Source organism: Thalassophryne amazonica, chromosome 10 (assembly GCF_902500255.1).
Source record: "Thalassophryne amazonica chromosome 10, fThaAma1.1, whole genome shotgun sequence".
Classification (NCBI taxonomy): Eukaryota; Metazoa; Chordata; class Actinopteri; order Batrachoidiformes; family Batrachoididae; genus Thalassophryne; species Thalassophryne amazonica.
Genome location: NC_047112.1, coordinates 71,332,187 through 71,349,866, shown reverse-complemented (window position 1 = coordinate 71,349,866; position 17,680 = coordinate 71,332,187). Strand labels below are relative to the sequence as shown.

The 17,680-nt window shown below is 41.2% G+C and overlaps 1 protein-coding gene across 1 annotated transcript in view; it reads left to right on the top strand.

The window, feature by feature from the left end:
- unc13a (unc-13 homolog A (C. elegans)) overlaps nucleotides 1-17,680 on the top strand; it is a 181,271-nt gene that overhangs the window by 96,814 nt on the left and 66,777 nt on the right. The window contains 9 exon segments of the mRNA XM_034180245.1: nucleotides 962-1,008; nucleotides 2,458-2,536; nucleotides 7,997-8,002; nucleotides 8,179-8,253; nucleotides 8,364-8,583; nucleotides 10,637-10,864; nucleotides 11,086-11,227; nucleotides 13,510-13,679; nucleotides 13,834-13,949. Of these exon segments, the coding sequence (XP_034036136.1) occupies nucleotides 962-1,008; nucleotides 2,458-2,536; nucleotides 7,997-8,002; nucleotides 8,179-8,253; nucleotides 8,364-8,583; nucleotides 10,637-10,864; nucleotides 11,086-11,227; nucleotides 13,510-13,679; nucleotides 13,834-13,949 (1,083 nt within the window).

Below are 17,680 nucleotides of genomic sequence, written 5' to 3'. Positions count from 1 at the left end.
CAGGTGGGTGTGGCCAGCAGTGTGTTCATATATTATCGCTTACACAGACCGTTGTGCGGTTGTGCCTCAGCTCAGACCATCAGGGCTTTTTTTTTCTGTGCATTAGTCTCATGAATCAGTGCTGTGGGGCTTTAGACAAACTGGCAAGTGGACAAAGAACATGTCTTTCAGTAAAAAAGAGGATAAAATAATCAATCAATCAATCAATCAACTTTTTTCTTATATAGCGCCAAATCACAACAAACAGTTGCCCCAAGGCGCTCCATATTGTAAGGCAAGGCCATACAATAATTATGAAAAACCCCAACGGTCAAAACGACCCCCTATGAGCAAGCACTTGGCAACAGTGGGAAGGAAAAACTCCCTTTTAACAGGAAGAAACCTCCAGCAGAACCAGGCTCAGGGAGGGGCAGTCTTCTGCTGAGACTGGTTGGGGCTGAGGGAAAAAAAACAGGAAAAAGACATGCCGTGAAGGGGGGCAGAGATCGATCACTAATGATTAAATGCAGAGTGATGCATACGGAGCAAAAAGAGAAAGAAACAGTGCATCATGGGAACCCCCCACAATCTACGTCTAAAGCAGCATAACCAAGGGATGGTCCAGGGTCACCCGATCCAGCCCTAACTATAAGCCTTAGCGAAAAGGAAAGTTTTAAGCCTAATCTTAAAAGTAGAGAGGGTGTCTGTCTCCCTGATCTGAATTGGGAGCTGGTTCCACAGGAGAGGAGCCTGAAAGCTGAAGGCTCTGCCTCCCATTCTACTCTTAGATACTTAAATAAGATACTTTATTACACGGACATCCATCTGTTTGTAGTCTTACTGAGCAACAGTGTACAGCACCTCTCAAGTTTTTAGCTCCAACTATGAAAGATGCTAGAAAGCTCAATTTATAAAATTATAATCTGCTGTAATTCTCATTTTCCAGCCTTCAGCAGCCTTTCATCTATCTGTTTCTTCACAGGCACGAGGAGAGAGTGTTGGCATCGCCTCCCTGCTTTTATCTGCAGGGTAAGTCAAAGTAATATGGGTTTTTATCACAATCACTGACTGTGTGAACTCACCAAAAACACCAGGGACAAAACCTCTGAATGCTCGCTGTAAAAAACTTACTGCAACGCACACAGTGTCACAAAATATATTGCAGTAATTATTTAAATGAAGTAAAATGAACTTAACTTATTAGTGTTGCAAAAAAATTTAAGTAAATAGTAATAATTCTATTTACATTGTGGAACTTAATACTTTCAAGTACGTTTCATTCAGTCACAATCATCATTTAATTTGATCACTTTGGTCTCTTTGTAACAATGTTTGCATCAATGTTAGCAAGATATCAGTAGAACATTGAACGTGATGTTGATAATGCTCACATTGGTCCTAAGACAGGAAAAGGTTTTTTTTTTTTTGCTTTGATTTGTTAAATATCAAGGTTAGAGGTCAATATTTGATTCTTAGCCCTGTGAAAAACAGCAGGAAAATGACACATTCTCTGGACACAAGGGCAGATATGTTATTATCAGTGAACTTGACTGTTTAAAAGCACACATAATACTTAGAAATGTGGGTGTGGCATCACTGTGCACGAGCTCGTTCTGATTGGAGCAGTTTGAGGTTTTAGTGTTTTTTTTTCCACAGAGGCACTTTGACATACGTGAGTATGTTTTAGAAAAATGCTTCTAAATAACTGTTTTCTTTGTCGTTGTTTAATTCTACAGCAGGCTGTGCACAATCCAGAAGGTCGTGGAATCAATCCAGAACTGTGTCTGCTTGTCAAAGAGAAATGCTTAAATTATTAACAAACCAGCTTAAAACAATTACTTCAGCTGGTAACGGACAAACGCATCAAGTTAACAAGTAATATTTATTCCACTGCTTTATCTTAATTAAACCCAATTCATTTACTTGTCACCAAGTGAAGCATTTTTTCAAATGGTCCAACAGTTGTTAACTTTTTCAGTGTAGAGCTGTTTTGCTCATTATTTTAATTCACTGACATTATTTTATTAAATCAAAATATGTTTTGAGGTAATCAGTTTTCTCAAAAGTTGCAGTAATATTTCAGGTTTTACAGCCTAGTCCTTATCTCAGCCAAGGAAATGATATTTTCACCTTTAGATATATATGGAGAGGAAGGGGGGTACAAGTAAGAGGATGAGGAGGAAATGCCATATGAGAAAGATGAAGATATGTATCCACTTGATAGTGTCTCTTGGTGTGTTAGCAGGATAACTGAACCATCAATGAAAATACTTTCTCACGCTAATAATAATTATTATGATGATAATAATCATAATCATAATAAAGAGAAGAAAAATAAGTTTTATTATTGATGCTGTAGGTATGCTATTAATTTGATATAATCACATCCAACTTAATGTAGTTTAAAATGAACTTCTGTATGTATGATATAAAAGATATTGTAGCATGTACTGAATCAAGCATGTGTTCTGTGTGCAGGATGGGCGGGGCTCTGTACAGCATTGACAGCATGCCGGATCTCAGGAAGAGAAAAGCGATGCCTCTCGTCAGAGACCTGGTGAGTTTCTGCAGGAATCTCTTTCTACTCTCCTGCTGCTGCCTTCAGGTGTCTCCACGCTCCCATTATCATCACGCAGCAGCTCATTTTATTCTTGTTTCTCTGTGCATCCCTTTCATTTTGCTTTATATTTTGCTTCATTGATCTTTTTTATTCCACTCCCTGTCTGTGGCACTACATCTGCTTTGTTTTAAAATGATGGATTGTCCCACTGTTCATGTGACAGGTTGAGCCGCCAGGCTGACTGGCAGGGCCAGATGTTTCTTTATTTTTTTTATTTTTTTCTCCTGACTGACACTGATGTCTGCTCACTGCTGACATACGAGGTGTATTAGAAAAGTATCCGACCTTATTATTTTTTTCAAAAACCATATGGATTTGAATCGTGTGATTACATCAGACATGCTTGAACCCTCGTGGGCATGCGAGAGTTTTTTCACGCCTGTCGGTTACGTCATTCGCCTGTGGGCAGTCTTTGAGTGAGGAGTGGCCCACCCTCTTGTTGATTTTTTTCATTGTTTAGGAATGGCTCAGAGACTGTTGCTTTGTTTGATCAAAATTTTTTCAAAACTGTAAGGCACAACTGAGTGGACATCATTCGATAAATTCAGCTGGTTTTCGGTAAAAATTTTAAAGGCTGATGAGAGATTTTGGTCTGGTAGTGTCGCCGTAAGGACGGCCCACAGCGCCTGACGGCGATCTGCGCTTCGAGGCGGCAGCGTCTTGCCGTTTCAAGTTGAAAACTTCCACATTTCAGGCTCTGTTGACCCAGTAAGTCGTCAGAGAACAGAGAACTTTCAGAAGAAGTCGGCATGAGGAGTTTATTCGGACATTCCATTGTTAACAGACATTTTGTAATGAAAGAACGTGCGGGCAGAGTCGCATGTCAGGCCGGACCCGACCGCGGGGGGTCGCGACAGGAAAAACACCTCAGTTGGAAACCTTAACGGGCAAGTTGGAACATGCCCAAGCTGTTAAACAATTTCTCAGTTACTCACTTGTTGAAAGCCATCAAAAGCCGCCTGAATTTTACAAATGGTTTTCAACACGGAGGTGTTTTTCCTGTCGCGGCGCACACAGATTCGCCGAGTCGTCACGGAAACGACTCGGCGAATTTGCGTGCACGTCTTTCATTAAAAAATGTCCTTAAACAGAGGAATGTCCGCATAAAGTCCTCATGCCGGCCTCTTCTGAATCTTCTCTGTTCTCTCACGACGTCCTGGGTGAATTAAGCCTTAAATTAGGATGTTTTCAACTCGAAACAGGCCGACGACGGCGCCTAGAAGCGCTGCGCGACGTCCCGCTCTGTGGGAAGTCCTTACACCGACAGAAACACCCCATAATGTCTCATCAGCCATTAAACCTTTCACCAAAAACCAGCTTAATTTCTCAAATAGTGTCCACTCGGATATTCCTCACAGGTCCAGAAAAAATGTTGATAAAGCAACGCGCGCCGTCTCAGCAGCGTGTGAAACAAAGGAATTCAGCCGAGAGGGCTGAACCACATCTCACTCAAGGCCTGCCCACAGGGAAATGACGTCACCGACACGCGTGAAAAAACTCACGCATGCGCACGAGGGATCAAGCATGATTGGTGTAATCGCACGTCATTCAAATCCATATAGTTAAAAAAAAATAAAAGTGTCGGTTTCTTATCTAATAGACCTCGTACTGTATAACAAAAGTTTTATAAGACTCTCTTACCACCATCTCTATGCCACGAGTGGGTACATATTGGTCATCAACACACAGTACTTTGTCTTGAAGGCACAGTATGAAGACCTCACAGGAATTGGGATTGTTGAGGGGCATACAAATGTACTACATAAGAGTTTAATATAATCAATAACAATTATAACCATAACAGTAATAGTAATAAAACAACAACCACATTCATTCATTCCAGCTCTGCAATGCTTCTCCACCTACTTGTCCACCTATTCTTCTAATTCCAGTTCATCTTTCTGATTTGTGGCATATCTCCAGCTACAGTTCTGGGTCCAGTTCTGTTCTTTTATGTTTTCTTTCCCATAAACTCCTTTAAAGATTACAGGGTTGTTCTTGTTGTTTTTACAAACGTCATCTATTATATTTTGGGGTATAACACAACCATAATATTTCGGATTTGGGTGGACACACCCCATATTACATATGTATGAAGGCAAATGTGCTAAATGGACAATATGCAGTGCTATTTTAAGCATTTGAAACATACAATCCTCAGTACACACGTTACTAAATCAGTATTCACATTTTTTTGTGTTATGTGCTTGTGCACCTTTTTACACACACCAACCTTTAATAAATCAGGCTGCTGATGTTAGACACTTCTTCTGTGGACTGATGTTTGCCAAAAGCTGCCAAAAAGCTGGTAACAAAAAACAGTCATGAAATGATCAAAGCATAGCTCACAATCAAATAACGTGTTAAAATTTGTTGAGCACGTTTATAATTCATTTAAAAAATTCTATGGCCATTTGTAGTAAAATAAGCAGGCTTAGCTGGACCAGACTACAATATTTTGGATTTTTCTTCATTGCAGTGAAGATAGCATTCTGACATTGAATAGTTAACACAATTTATACACTACCCTATCTTGAAGAGACCTTTTGGATAGTCACAGTTTAGAGGAAGATATATTTCAGTATCATCAGCATAGCAGTGAATTGACACATGTTTTAGTCTGTTTTACAGAGTTGTGGCATATGAATAGAAAATAAAGTACAACCTAAAACTGAACCCTGTGGAGCACCATAAGGAATGTTCATAGTGGAAGAGAGGGAGCTGCCTGGAGTGACAAAAGTAAATAGTAAACCCATATTAGTGTTTTGTTTGCTAAACCAACCCATTTATTTTCAGCTGCTCATTTATATTGTCAGAAAACCCAGCGTCACACTTCAGGTTTGCAGAAAGACGTGTAATGTGTAAGACGAAGATGTGTAATGGCAGCCAGTGTAACAGACGCCTGCCTACAAAATACATACACAAAATATGTGCAGTTACTAGTGCACAATGAGGACTATAAATTAGTTTCTTAAAGAAAATAAGGTTAGCTTGTACTTCATTCTCAGTACTGACACAAAGTGAATTAACCAATGATTAATATATTTATTGCATAAAAGAGGCTGAGAGTATTTCCAAATTATTTCCAATATCAGCAAAGACAAGAGAGCTCTCTGAGACCATCAGAAAATATAACAATTCCAAATGCTACAGTTCCCAAAGCTCATGGGATCCCTGTTTCAACAATTTATAATGTTAAGAAGAACTGTCACAGTCATGAAACTATAAAGGCATTTTCAGGATGTGCCACTTAAAAGAAACTCAGTGAGAGAGGTTTGCAAATATTGCTGTGGATTGCGGAGAAACTTTACTCCAGACAGCTCCAGACTGACCTGGAGCTGTCTGCAATGTTGGGTTCAGCCTGTACCTTATGCCACACATGAAATCAGGTTGGGCTTATTTGACGAAGACCAAGGAAGACACCAATACAGTGCATCTGGAAACTATTCACAGCACTTCACTTTCTCAACATTTTATGCTACAGCCTTATTCCAATATGGAGTAAATAAATTTTCCCCCTCAGAATTCTACACACAACACCCCATAATGACAACATGAAAAAAATTTCTTTTGAAATTTTTGCAAATTTATATATATAAAAAAAAAACAACTTAGATATCGCATGTACATAAGTATTCACAGCCATTGCTTAATACTTTGTTGATGCACCTTTGGCAGCCTCAAGTCTTCTTGGATATGATGCCACAAGCTTGGTGCACCTATCTTTGGGCAGTTTGGCCCATTCCTCTTTGCAGCACCTCTCAAGCTGCATCAGGTTGAATGGGGAGCGTCGGTGCACAGCCATTTTCAGATCTCTCCAGAGATGTTCAATTGGATTCAGGTCTGGGCTTTGCCTGGGCCACCCAAGGACATTCACAGAGTTGTCCTGAATCCACTCCTTTGATATCTTGGCTGTGTGCTTAGGGTCATTGTCCTGCTGAAAGATGAACTGCCGCCCCAGTCTGAGGTGAAGAGCACTCTGGAGCAGGTTTTCATCCAGGATGTCTCTGTACTTTGCTGCATTCATCTTTCCCTCAATCCTGACTAGTCTCTCAGTTCTTGCTGCTGAAAAACATTCAAACAGCATGATGCTGCCACCACCATGCTTCATTGTAGGGATGGTGCCTAGTTTCCCCCAAACATGATTCCAAAGAGTTCAAGCTTTGTCTCATCAGACCAGAGAATTTTGTTTCTCATGGTCAGATAGTCCTTCAGGTGCATTTTGGCAAACTCCAGGTGGGCTGCCATGTGCTTTTATTAAGGAGTGGCTTCTGTCTGGCCACTCTAACATGCAGGCCTGATTGGTGGATTGCTGCAGAGATGGTTGTCCTTCTGGAAGCTTCTCTTGTCTCCACAGAGGAATGCTGGAGCTCTGACAGAGTGACCATCGGGTTCTTGGTCACCTCCCTGACTAAGGCTCTTCTCCCACGAAAGCTCAGTTTAGATGAGTGGCTAGCTCTAGGAAGATTCTTGGTGGATCTGAACTTCTTCCATTTACAGATGATGGAGGTCATGGTGCTCAATGGGACCTTCAAAGCAGCAGAAATGTTTCTGTACCCTTCTCCAGATTTGGGCCTCGAGACAAAGGTCTCAAATGTCTACAGACAATTCCTTTGACTTCATGCTTGGTTTGTGCTCTGACTGTCAACTGTGGGACCTTATATGTAGACAGGTGTGTGTCTTTCCAAATCATGTCCAATCAACTGAATTTACTCCAGGTGGACTGCAATTAAGCTGTAGAAAATCTCAAAGGTGATCAGTGGAAACAGGAGGCACCTGAGCTCAATTATGAGCTTCATGGCAAAGGCTGTGAATACTTATGCACACGTGATTTCTTAGTTTTTTGTTTACTTGTTTGTTTGTTTTTTTAATAAATTTGCAAAAATCTGAAACAAAAACTTTTTCACATTGTCATTATGGGGTATTGTGTGTAGAATTTTGATGAGAAAAAAAAAGAATCTCATGCATTTTGGAATAAGGCTGTAACATAAAAATGTGGAAAATGTGAAGCGCTGTGAATACTTTCCGGAACCACTGTATTTAAAGAATGGAGGGGGAAAAAAGGAATGGTTGTAAAATCTTTTAAGGATAAGCCCCAGTGTTTCTGAGATATGTTCTATGGACAGATGAAACCAAAGCAAAGGTCTTTGGGAATGCAAGACATCAAAAATCAGTGGTAAAACTGATTTTTGCCAAGTTTTGCACTGCTTGCACCTCTTCTCATTCTTTCACATATGCAAACACACTTACAAACCTGATAGATTTTTCCAGGTTACTGACTAGACAGATATGATAGGATTCCCTGAAACATATTCATACTTTCTTTGTTTTTCTCTAATAATAAACATCTCTCCCCCCCCCCCCCCCCCCCCCCCCCCCCAACCTTCACTGCTGCAGGCTATGGTGAGTAACATTTCACTATGTGGTAATTTATAGTTTTCTCATTTTGATCACTCAGACAGCACTAGTTTGTCACCATTTAACACTGTGTTGGCCAGAAAGGACACTACATTGTCACTCACATAGGCTGAGCTGAGATTTATAATAATCTGACCAAAGTCATCTTTCCTGTCAATCAGTCATTGGTTCAGAACTCCAGGAAGGCAGGCATCACCTCAGCCCTGACATCCAGCACCCTGCACAATGAGGAACTGGTCAGTGCTCATTTATAAATCAAGCTGTAAAGTGTGCGACCTGACAGCCAGAAGTCACAGTGGCACCACCCCACAGTACACCACGCTGTTTGTTCTCTGTTTGCTTGTAGAAGAGCCACGTGTATAAGAAGACCCTGCAGGCCCTCATATACCCCATCTCCTGCACCACGCCACACAATTTTGAGGTGTGGACAGCCACAACTCCCACATACTGCTACGAATGTGAGGGGCTCCTGTGGGGCATCGCCCGACAAGGCATGCGCTGCACTGAGTGTGGAGTCAAATGCCATGAGAAGTGCCAAGATCTCCTCAACGCTGACTGTTTGCAAAGTAAGAACTCATTCATTCAGACAACTTGTTCTCTTTCAGCTTCTATCATCATCCAAAAAAATAGATTTCTGAAATTCCAGTCTTCAACAGGAAGTGTCAGAAAATAAATATATTAAAAACCATTTGCTGATTTTGACTATGTGAAAACCAGTGATAGTAATTCTAATTCTAAAACTCGTAAGAGTATTTGTGTGTAATATTGCAAACATTGTCCTTTCAAACAGAGCACACTGATTAGTGATGGTCCAGTGGGTCCAGAGGCACATCGAGTAGGGCTGCTGTGTCATCACCTTTATCTGAAGCAGTGCTGCCACAATTACTTTGAAAAGTTACTTTATTAATTACTTTTTACATTTTTTTTATAATCACTTTATACAGGTTCTTCATTAGCAGCTGCAAACAACTTTGTGGCAGCTGCTGAATGTAACAAAAAAGTAACTAGTAATCTAACTTGGTTATTTTTAAGATTAAGTGCTCAGCAAACTAACAGTTACTTTGCTGATTAGTTACTTTGCTGATTACTCAATCTTAAGAGTAACCAAGTTAGATTACTAGTTACCCTATTACTTACATTACTTATTAGTTACAAGTTGTCAGCAGCTGCTAATAAAGTAACTGTATAAAGTAACTCATTTTAATTTAACTAGGTTAGTTTCATTGAGATTGAGACCTCTTTTGCAAGGGAGACCTGGACAATTATAATGTTTCCAGTCCACCTAACCTGCATGTCTTTGGATGTGGGAGGAAGCCGGAGCACCCGGAGGGAACTCACGCAAACACAGGGAGAACACGCAAACTCCACACAGAAAAGCCACAGGTGGAAATCAAACCCATGACCTTCTTGATGTGAGGCAACAGTGCTAACCACTCATCCCCTGCGCTGCTAATAAAATAACTTTTCAAAGTAACTGTGGCAACACTGATCTGAAGTACTTCTTAAACAATCCGTATCCTCAGTAAGCATGATGTCTGTATCTTGAGTATATTTTAGTGCAGTGACAGATGTCGTCCCTGTAGCAAAGCACATATACATGTTATGATCTTTGAAATAAGGATCTTGTATGTTTTTCCTCATATTTCGGATTATTAATGGCAAGCATAATATTTGTTTCTGCTTCCTCCCCGTCTCACTCTTGAGAAGATATTAAAAACCATTTGTCTTTTGTAGTCATCCACCTCTCTGCTCTGATAATGTTTCTGCCTTCGATCCATCAATCCACAGACATCTTGGCCACAAATTCTGAGTTTAAATCCCGGGTTGTTCATGAGGTAGAAGCTGTCCTCCTGCCTGTCTGTTCATTTGACTATCAGCAGAATGTCTCAAAAGGACACAAAGGTATATCAGTGCAATTTGGAGCATTACTGGATCAAGGTAGAGTTGTAATTTTAGTGTGGTTCCTAACAATAAGATGGACCTTGCCTCCGATCTTTGATCCTGAGCCCTTTGACCCTGTAGTCTGGATTGCTGATTAGTCCAGCCAGTGGCCACCACCACCAAAGGTCAGCTTGCACCCCTTGATTCTGACTTCTGATTAAAGATCATAGCTCAAGGCGTCGATCTTGCCTTCAATATTTGACAAAAACACACAAATATATAAACAAATATTCTGACAGACAAACAAACAGATTAATCTCAATTAGGGAATAACCCTGTTGTGTCTGATGATTTGCGGATGTTCATGCTGGATTTTACAGTCGCAAATTGCCATTTTAGCGTCGCCTGTAAAACAGCTATTTGCAACCGCAAAATCCAGCATGAACATCTGCAAATCATCAGACACAACAGGGTTATTCCAATTCTAATCCAGTTCCATTGTTTGCATGGTTTATTTTTCTGTAAGTAATTCAGTCGGCGGATTATTTGAAAGGGTGTGGTTGGCTCGGCAAAGTTTACCGTATCAGCAGCGTCTTCATGCCAAACAGGAAATTCTGTGAGCAGACCAACAGTGACTTCCGAGCACTTTCTCCTACATGGTCACAAATATGTTTTGTATGAAACAACTATGTGCTGTTCTAGCGGCTCCTTTCTCATTGTTACTTTCCCATTAATCAGGAGCAGCCGAGAAAAGTTCCAAACATGGTGCAGAGGACCGAACGCAAAACATCATCATGGTTCTTAAGGATCGAATGAAGATCCGCGAGAGGAACAAACCCGAGATCTTTGAACTCATTCAGGAGGTGTTCTCTGTGATCAAGACCACGCATGTTACCCAGATGAAGCAGATCAAGCAAAGCGTGCTTGACGGAACATCGAAATGGTCGGCCAAGATCAGCATCACAGGTAAGAGAGTGAGTGAGACAGCGCAGAGGAACTCTGGAGGCAGCTGGCACATGTAATGTTTCTATAAAAAGACACAACCTGGCCTTCATTAAAGACAGCTCAGGTGTTGTTTGTAGGGCAGTAGAGTAGAAGGTCGGGGGAGTAGAGGGACATCTGTGCATCCACACACACACACACACACACACACACACACACACACTGACTGTTTCCTTCCTTCCTAGTGTTGTGTGCACAGGGTCTACAAGCAAAGGATAAAACTGGATCCAGTGATCCTTATGTTACAGTTCAGGTGGGCAAGACCAAAAAGAGGACCAAGACTATCTACGGTAACCTGAACCCAGTCTGGGAGGAGACATTCAACTTGTGAGTAAAGACCTCCCAGAACAGAATTTTAATTTGTTGTCATTTTGGCACAATCAGGTCTAAAAGTATTTGAACAATGACACATTTATGTCACTTTGCGTCTGTGTGCCGCCACTCTGGAGTGGAAATGAAAGCATCATGACGAACTTGTAGTGTAGATTTTGAGTTTTAATTTAAATCAGAGGCATCAAACTGATTAAAGAAAGGCCCAAAAGGCTGCAGGTTTTCTTTACATCCACCCACTCCACCTGGGCCTAGTTTCGTAAAGCAGTCTGATCTTGTTTAGTCGACTAAACTCAGTCTACTCATCTTTTGATGTTAGTTGTTGCACACAGTGTTTAGTCGGTTAAAGTTTCGTGTTACCTGACTAAAGTTTTTAGCCTGGTACAGAGGAGGCTAATTTTATTTTAGTCGACAAAACTTCAGGATCTTACCTCAAAAAAGCTATCGTATACCAAGGAAAGAGAGACTTGCGGCCAGAGTGGGTGTACCGGGACTGGAATAATCCACTGGAGATGGTTATGGACACCTAGGTTGGGAGCGCTTCTCCTCTGCTGCGGTGGACTCAGCCATGTTTGTAGCAGACGGACCAATCCAGAAGTAAACAAAACTATCATGTATTGGAAGCTTTTCTTGGCAACGGCATTTGCAAGGCTGCTTATGCCCGTGAAAATCGTCGACTGATGTAAGACTGCTCATCTACAAGTTTAGCTGTCGATGTGAAACAGAGACTAGATGGATAATGTTGGGCGACTAACTTTAGTTGACTAAGCAAGTTTAGTAGACTTAAATGATTAGACTGCTTTATGAAACCGGACCCTAGATGATTTCACTGATTAACGTGATTCCATCAGTCCAAAGTGATGTTAAACAGTGAAATCACCTGGTGCAGTGGGTGGTTACAAAGAAAACCTGCCCCCTCGTGGCCCTTAATCAGTTTGACGCCTCTGATTTAAGGGGTTTATCAAAAATATCACATCAATCATTTAGAAATTCTGGACATTCTTATACATAGGAGCCCCTCTGTCATCAGAGGCCATAAGTATTCGGGCAAATTATAAGGATTATTTTAAAAACAAAACATCACTTTTGCAGTCTTTTTTTGGGGGGGACAAATCTGGAGATGGATACATAAACATTTCAGGTCAGTGAATATGTCTTGGATTTCAGTTACCTCAATCATTTAATAAAACAAACAAGCAGCAGTGGTGGCCAAGTGGTTACTGTACTTGGTTTCAGTGTGGAAGGTTCCTGGTTTAAACCCCACCCCTGCCATGCACCCTCCATGTAATGTGGAGTTGTGTCAGGAAGGGCATCCGGTGTAAAACTTGTGCCAAATCAACATGCAGATCCACATTGGATGTGCTGTGGTGACACCAAGTGAAAACAAGGGAGCAGCCGAAGAGTCATACTATTAAGAAAAACAAACACTATGTTCATTTGGAGTTGGCAGTTCTCAAGAACTAAACAACTGTGTAAGAAAGACACAAGTGAGGGAAGCCACAGACACACCCATGATAGTTCAGAAAAAGTTAAAGTCTTCTGTGGTTGTGACTTTTGTCTGTTGCATCGCCAGTTATACGGTTTATGGAAGGATTTTCTTAAAAATAAGACATGAAATTTCAGCTGCTGTTTGCCAGAAGACACATGAGACATTACCCTAAAATTGCTTGTTTTGTATGAAAGTCCTTCCCTGCTCCTCTCCACTGTGAAGATGTAGAAATACTGAAGCAATCAGCAGAAGCTGTAATAAGCACAGCTCCTCCAGTCACAGCCACAGAGGCCTGGAACTCCTTCATAGTTGTCATGGGTTTCTTGGTGACTTTCCTCACTGGAGTTTCCATCTTGAATGGTCATTTGGTTTTCGAGACCTGCCTATTCAGACAGATTTACCATTGAATGTCATATTGTTTGAATTTCTTAATGAGTGGTGTAAATGTAGGCCAAGACATATTCAGTGTCATATGGAAATGTCATATTCAGTGTCAGTGGAAATGGTCACATAGTGTGTATGAAAATTGTCATTATTCCAAAATATATTTTTGTTAATCCCTTGAATTAAAGTTAAAAGTCTACACTACAAGCACATCTTGATTGTTTCATTTCTCTTCAGGTGTGGTGGTGCACAGAAGCAAAATTACAAAAATTGTTACTGGCCAAATACTGATGGACCTGAGTGTCTATCCAGCTGTGTTGTCTCTTACTGCTTTGGGTTCATCATATTGAATGAATAATTAGGATTAAAAAAGGCTTTCCAACAGCTCCTGGTTCTGTCCATGTAGCGAGTGTCACAACTCTTCAGACCGCATCAAGGTGCGCGTGTGGGACGAGGACGATGACATCAAGTCTCGTGTGAAGCAGAAGTTCAAACGGGAGTCAGATGACTTCCTGGGTCAGACCATCATCGAGGTTCGCACTCTGAGTGGAGAGATGGACGTCTGGTACAATTTGGGTGAGTTGAATGATTTTCATCACCGTGAAATCAAACCATCTTACTGTTACCGGTTCATCTCACTTTGCACTTATAACTGTTATCATTTCTGTGGTGAGAAGCTTTTTTTAGTGGTGAGGCTCAATAATTCTGTTTTTACTTGCATTCTTTCCAGACAAGCGTACAGACAAATCTGCTGTGTCTGGGGCTATCCGCATGCACATCAATGTGGAGATCAAAGGAGAGGAGACGGTGGCTCCGTATCACGTTCAGTACACTTGTTTACATGAAGTAAGATCATCTACTGCTGGAAGAGAGTCAAAAAACATGAAGTACATTTACTGTGCACAGTAAATACTGAACAACGTCAGGTTGCAGTCAAGTAACTGGACGAGAACATCAGGAGTATTGTGTGACAGAAGGGTAAAAGCAAAGGTCAAAGGTAATAATAGTAAGACAGTAGTAAGATGAGCACAGCTGTATCATGGCTGAGACACGGGCAGTGAAATTGAGAATGTTGAGATGAATGTGGCAAGTTACTGAGATCACTGTTCTGTTGGATGTTTTGCTCAGTACTAGTAACCATACCTTCAGAGTAACCTCACCTTCACTGTACCCTCACCTTCACTTTAACCTCATCTTCACTGTAACCTCACCTTCACTGTAACCTCATCTTCATAGTAACCTCACCTTCAACCTCACCTTCACTGTAACCTCACCTTCACTGTAACCTCATCTTCACTGTAACCTCACCTTCACTGTAACCTCATCTTCATAGTAACCTCACCTTCAACCTCACCTTCACTGTAACCTCACCTTCACTGTAACCTCATCTTCTCTGTAACCTCACCTTCACTGTAACCTCATCTTCTCTGTAACCTCACCGTCACTGTAACCTCTCCTTCAACTTCACCTTCACAGCAACCTCACCTTCAACCTCACCTTCACAGTAACCTCACCCTAGGGAGGTGTTCCAGGCACGTCCATCTGGGAGGAGACCCCAGGGAAGACTCAGGACTAGGTGCAGAGATTATATCTCCACACTGGCCTGGGAACACCTCGGGATCCCCCAGTCAGAGGTGGTCAATGTGGCCCATGACAGGGAAGTTTGGGGTCCCCCGCTGGAGCTGTTTCCCCTGTGACCCGATCCCGGATAAACAGTTGAAGATGAATGAGTGAAATGAGAGTTATACTCTCAACTTACTGGTTATTAGAATGTTTTGTTGAATCTTTCACTGATTTGAGATGGTTGTCAGTTTTACCTTTGGCTTCTGCCTCTGTGTTGTGTCATCTTAATGAATGATGTCAGCTTGGTTAATTTACTTGACTGACGTGTTGTTCCATAATGGATCCATTCCACATTAAATTTAAGTTTCTTTGCTCTCCCAGGATAAGGCTAATTAGTCTGCCTGATGTGGAAACCTGTTGCTGATTGATTGTACACCAATCACAGCCTCCCGCTGACTCATTAGTTGCTCCATTACTCATAAGGCTTATTAGCTGAGACTTAGTGGGAGAAATGGCCATTCTCATGGTTGCACGCAAGTGGACTTAAACCACAAAGCCAACTGAGAGTATTTTGTAGTTGTTTTATGGCAGAACATCCAAGACAGCACCTGTTGCTGGTCTTTCAATCTTGTCTAAAACAGAATGTACACACAAAGGCACAAATGTTGATCAGAACCTCTCATTGAAAGCACACATCTCTCCAAGTGGAAGGTCAAATTGAGATTTTTTTTTTTTTAGGAACAAATCTAATTTCTCTTTCAAGACAAGAGAGTACTTGATATCAGCAACTTTTTGTACCTCTGCAGGATTATGGTAAATTATTGTTTTTGAATGGTGCTGATCACTATCTTTAGACATTAGATTCTGTGTACCACTGCGCTTCGTGTTTTATTACTGGTTGTGGAAATCGCACACATCATTGTATTTTGTATGTGATTGCTAATTTGCCGTCCCTCTGTGTACGCAGACTCTCACATTGGATGATCTTTATGTATCAAACTATTCTTCTTCATTGTCCCTCTTTACCTCTCTATCTACACGTGTAGAAACCAGAATCACCACAGCCTTCATTCTCATTCCATTCTGCAGATTTTGGTCCCAAGAATGAGAACAGGACTTGGGGAAAAGTTTTTTAAATATGCTTCTCCTTCCACATGAAATAATTTACAGACTGATCTGACTTTGTCAAGGAGATTAAGTCCAGTATGAGGTTATCAATAGGGAAACTCGCTTGGTCAATGTGACCACTTTTAAACACTTTTACGATGTCATTTTAGAAACTGTACCTGTATTCTATACTGGCCGGATGTTCACATTTTTCTTTTTATATATTTATTGTGTTTGATAGTTGTTTATATATATTTGTGTTATATTTTGTGATCATGTTGTTATATTGTTGTGCTGCCCTCTTGGCCAGGTCACTCTTGGAAAAGAGATTTTTAATCTCAACGAGATTTTATATATATATATATATACACACACACAGTGGGGAAAATAAGTATTTGACCCCCTGTCAGTTTTGCAGGTTTTCCCACCTACAAAGAATGGCGAGGTCTGTAATTTTTATCGTAGGTACACTTCAACTGTGAGAGACAGAATCTAAATAAAATCCAGAAAATCACATTGTATGATTTTTAAATAATTAATTTGCATTTTATTGCATAAAATAAGTATTTGACCCCCTACCAACCAGCAAGAATTCTGGCTCTCACAGACGTGTTAATTTTTCTTTGAAGCCCTCTTATTCTGCACTCTTTACCTGTATTAATTGCACTTTGAACTTGTTACCTGTATAAAAGACACCTGTTCACACAATCAATCACACTCCAACCTGTCCACCATAGCCAAGACCAAAGAGCTGTCTAAGGACACCAGGGACAAAACTGTAGACCTGCACAAGACTGGGATGGACTACAGGACAACCGGCAAGCAGCTTGGTAGAAGACAACAACTGTTATGATTATTTATTAGAAAGTGGAAGAAACACAAGATGACTGTCAATCTCCCTCGGTCTGGGATTCCATGCAAGATCTCACTTTGTGGGGTAAGGATGATTCTGAGAAAGCTCAGAACTACATAGGAGGACCTGGTCAATGACCTGAAGAGAGCTGGGACCACAGTCACAAAGATTACATTAGTAACACATGATGCTGTCATGGTTTAAAATCCTGCAGGGCAGCAAGGTCCCCCTGCTCAAGCCAGCACATGTGCAGGCCTGTTTGAACTTCAACAGTGACCATCTGGATGATCCAGAGGAGGCATGGGAGAAGGTCATGTGGTCAGATGAGACCAAAATAGAGCTTTTTGGAATCAACTCCACTTACCATGTTTAGAGGATGAGAACAACCCCAAGAAAATCATCCCAACCGTGAAGCATGGGGGTGGAAACATCATACTCTGGGTGTGCTCTTCTGCAGAGGGGACAGGACAACTGCACCATATTGAAGGATTGAGGATGGATGGGGTCATGTATTGCGAGATTTTGGCAAACAACCTCTTTCCCTCAGTAAGAGCATTGAAGATGGGTCATGGCTGGGTCTTCCAACATGACAATGACCCCAAACACACAGCCAGGACCACTAAGGAGGAGCTCCATAAGAAGCATTTCAAGGTCCTGGAGTGGCCTGGCCTATCAACCTTCCATTTTCTTTGCGTTCATCCGTGACCCAAAATACATAAATATACAGAATGGCAAATGGCAGCTCTCCCCAGTTTGTCCGTCATCGAAGTTGTACACACTTACACAGAGGCCACTTGGATTTTAATATATAGATGATGATTTACCGCCCCTGCTGGAATGGTGTGAGTCCAGAATTCTCTGTGATCGAAGTTATACATACAAAGACATACAGTACATATACAGACCACTTCACTTTTAATATATAGATGTGTGTGTCTGTGTATGTGCATATGCTTTCTTTTCACTAGAATTATTATGCATTGTGCAGTTGTGCCTCTCGTTTCTAAATCTCAGCCATCAGGACATTGTGCACATGTGCAAGATCCTGCCGTTC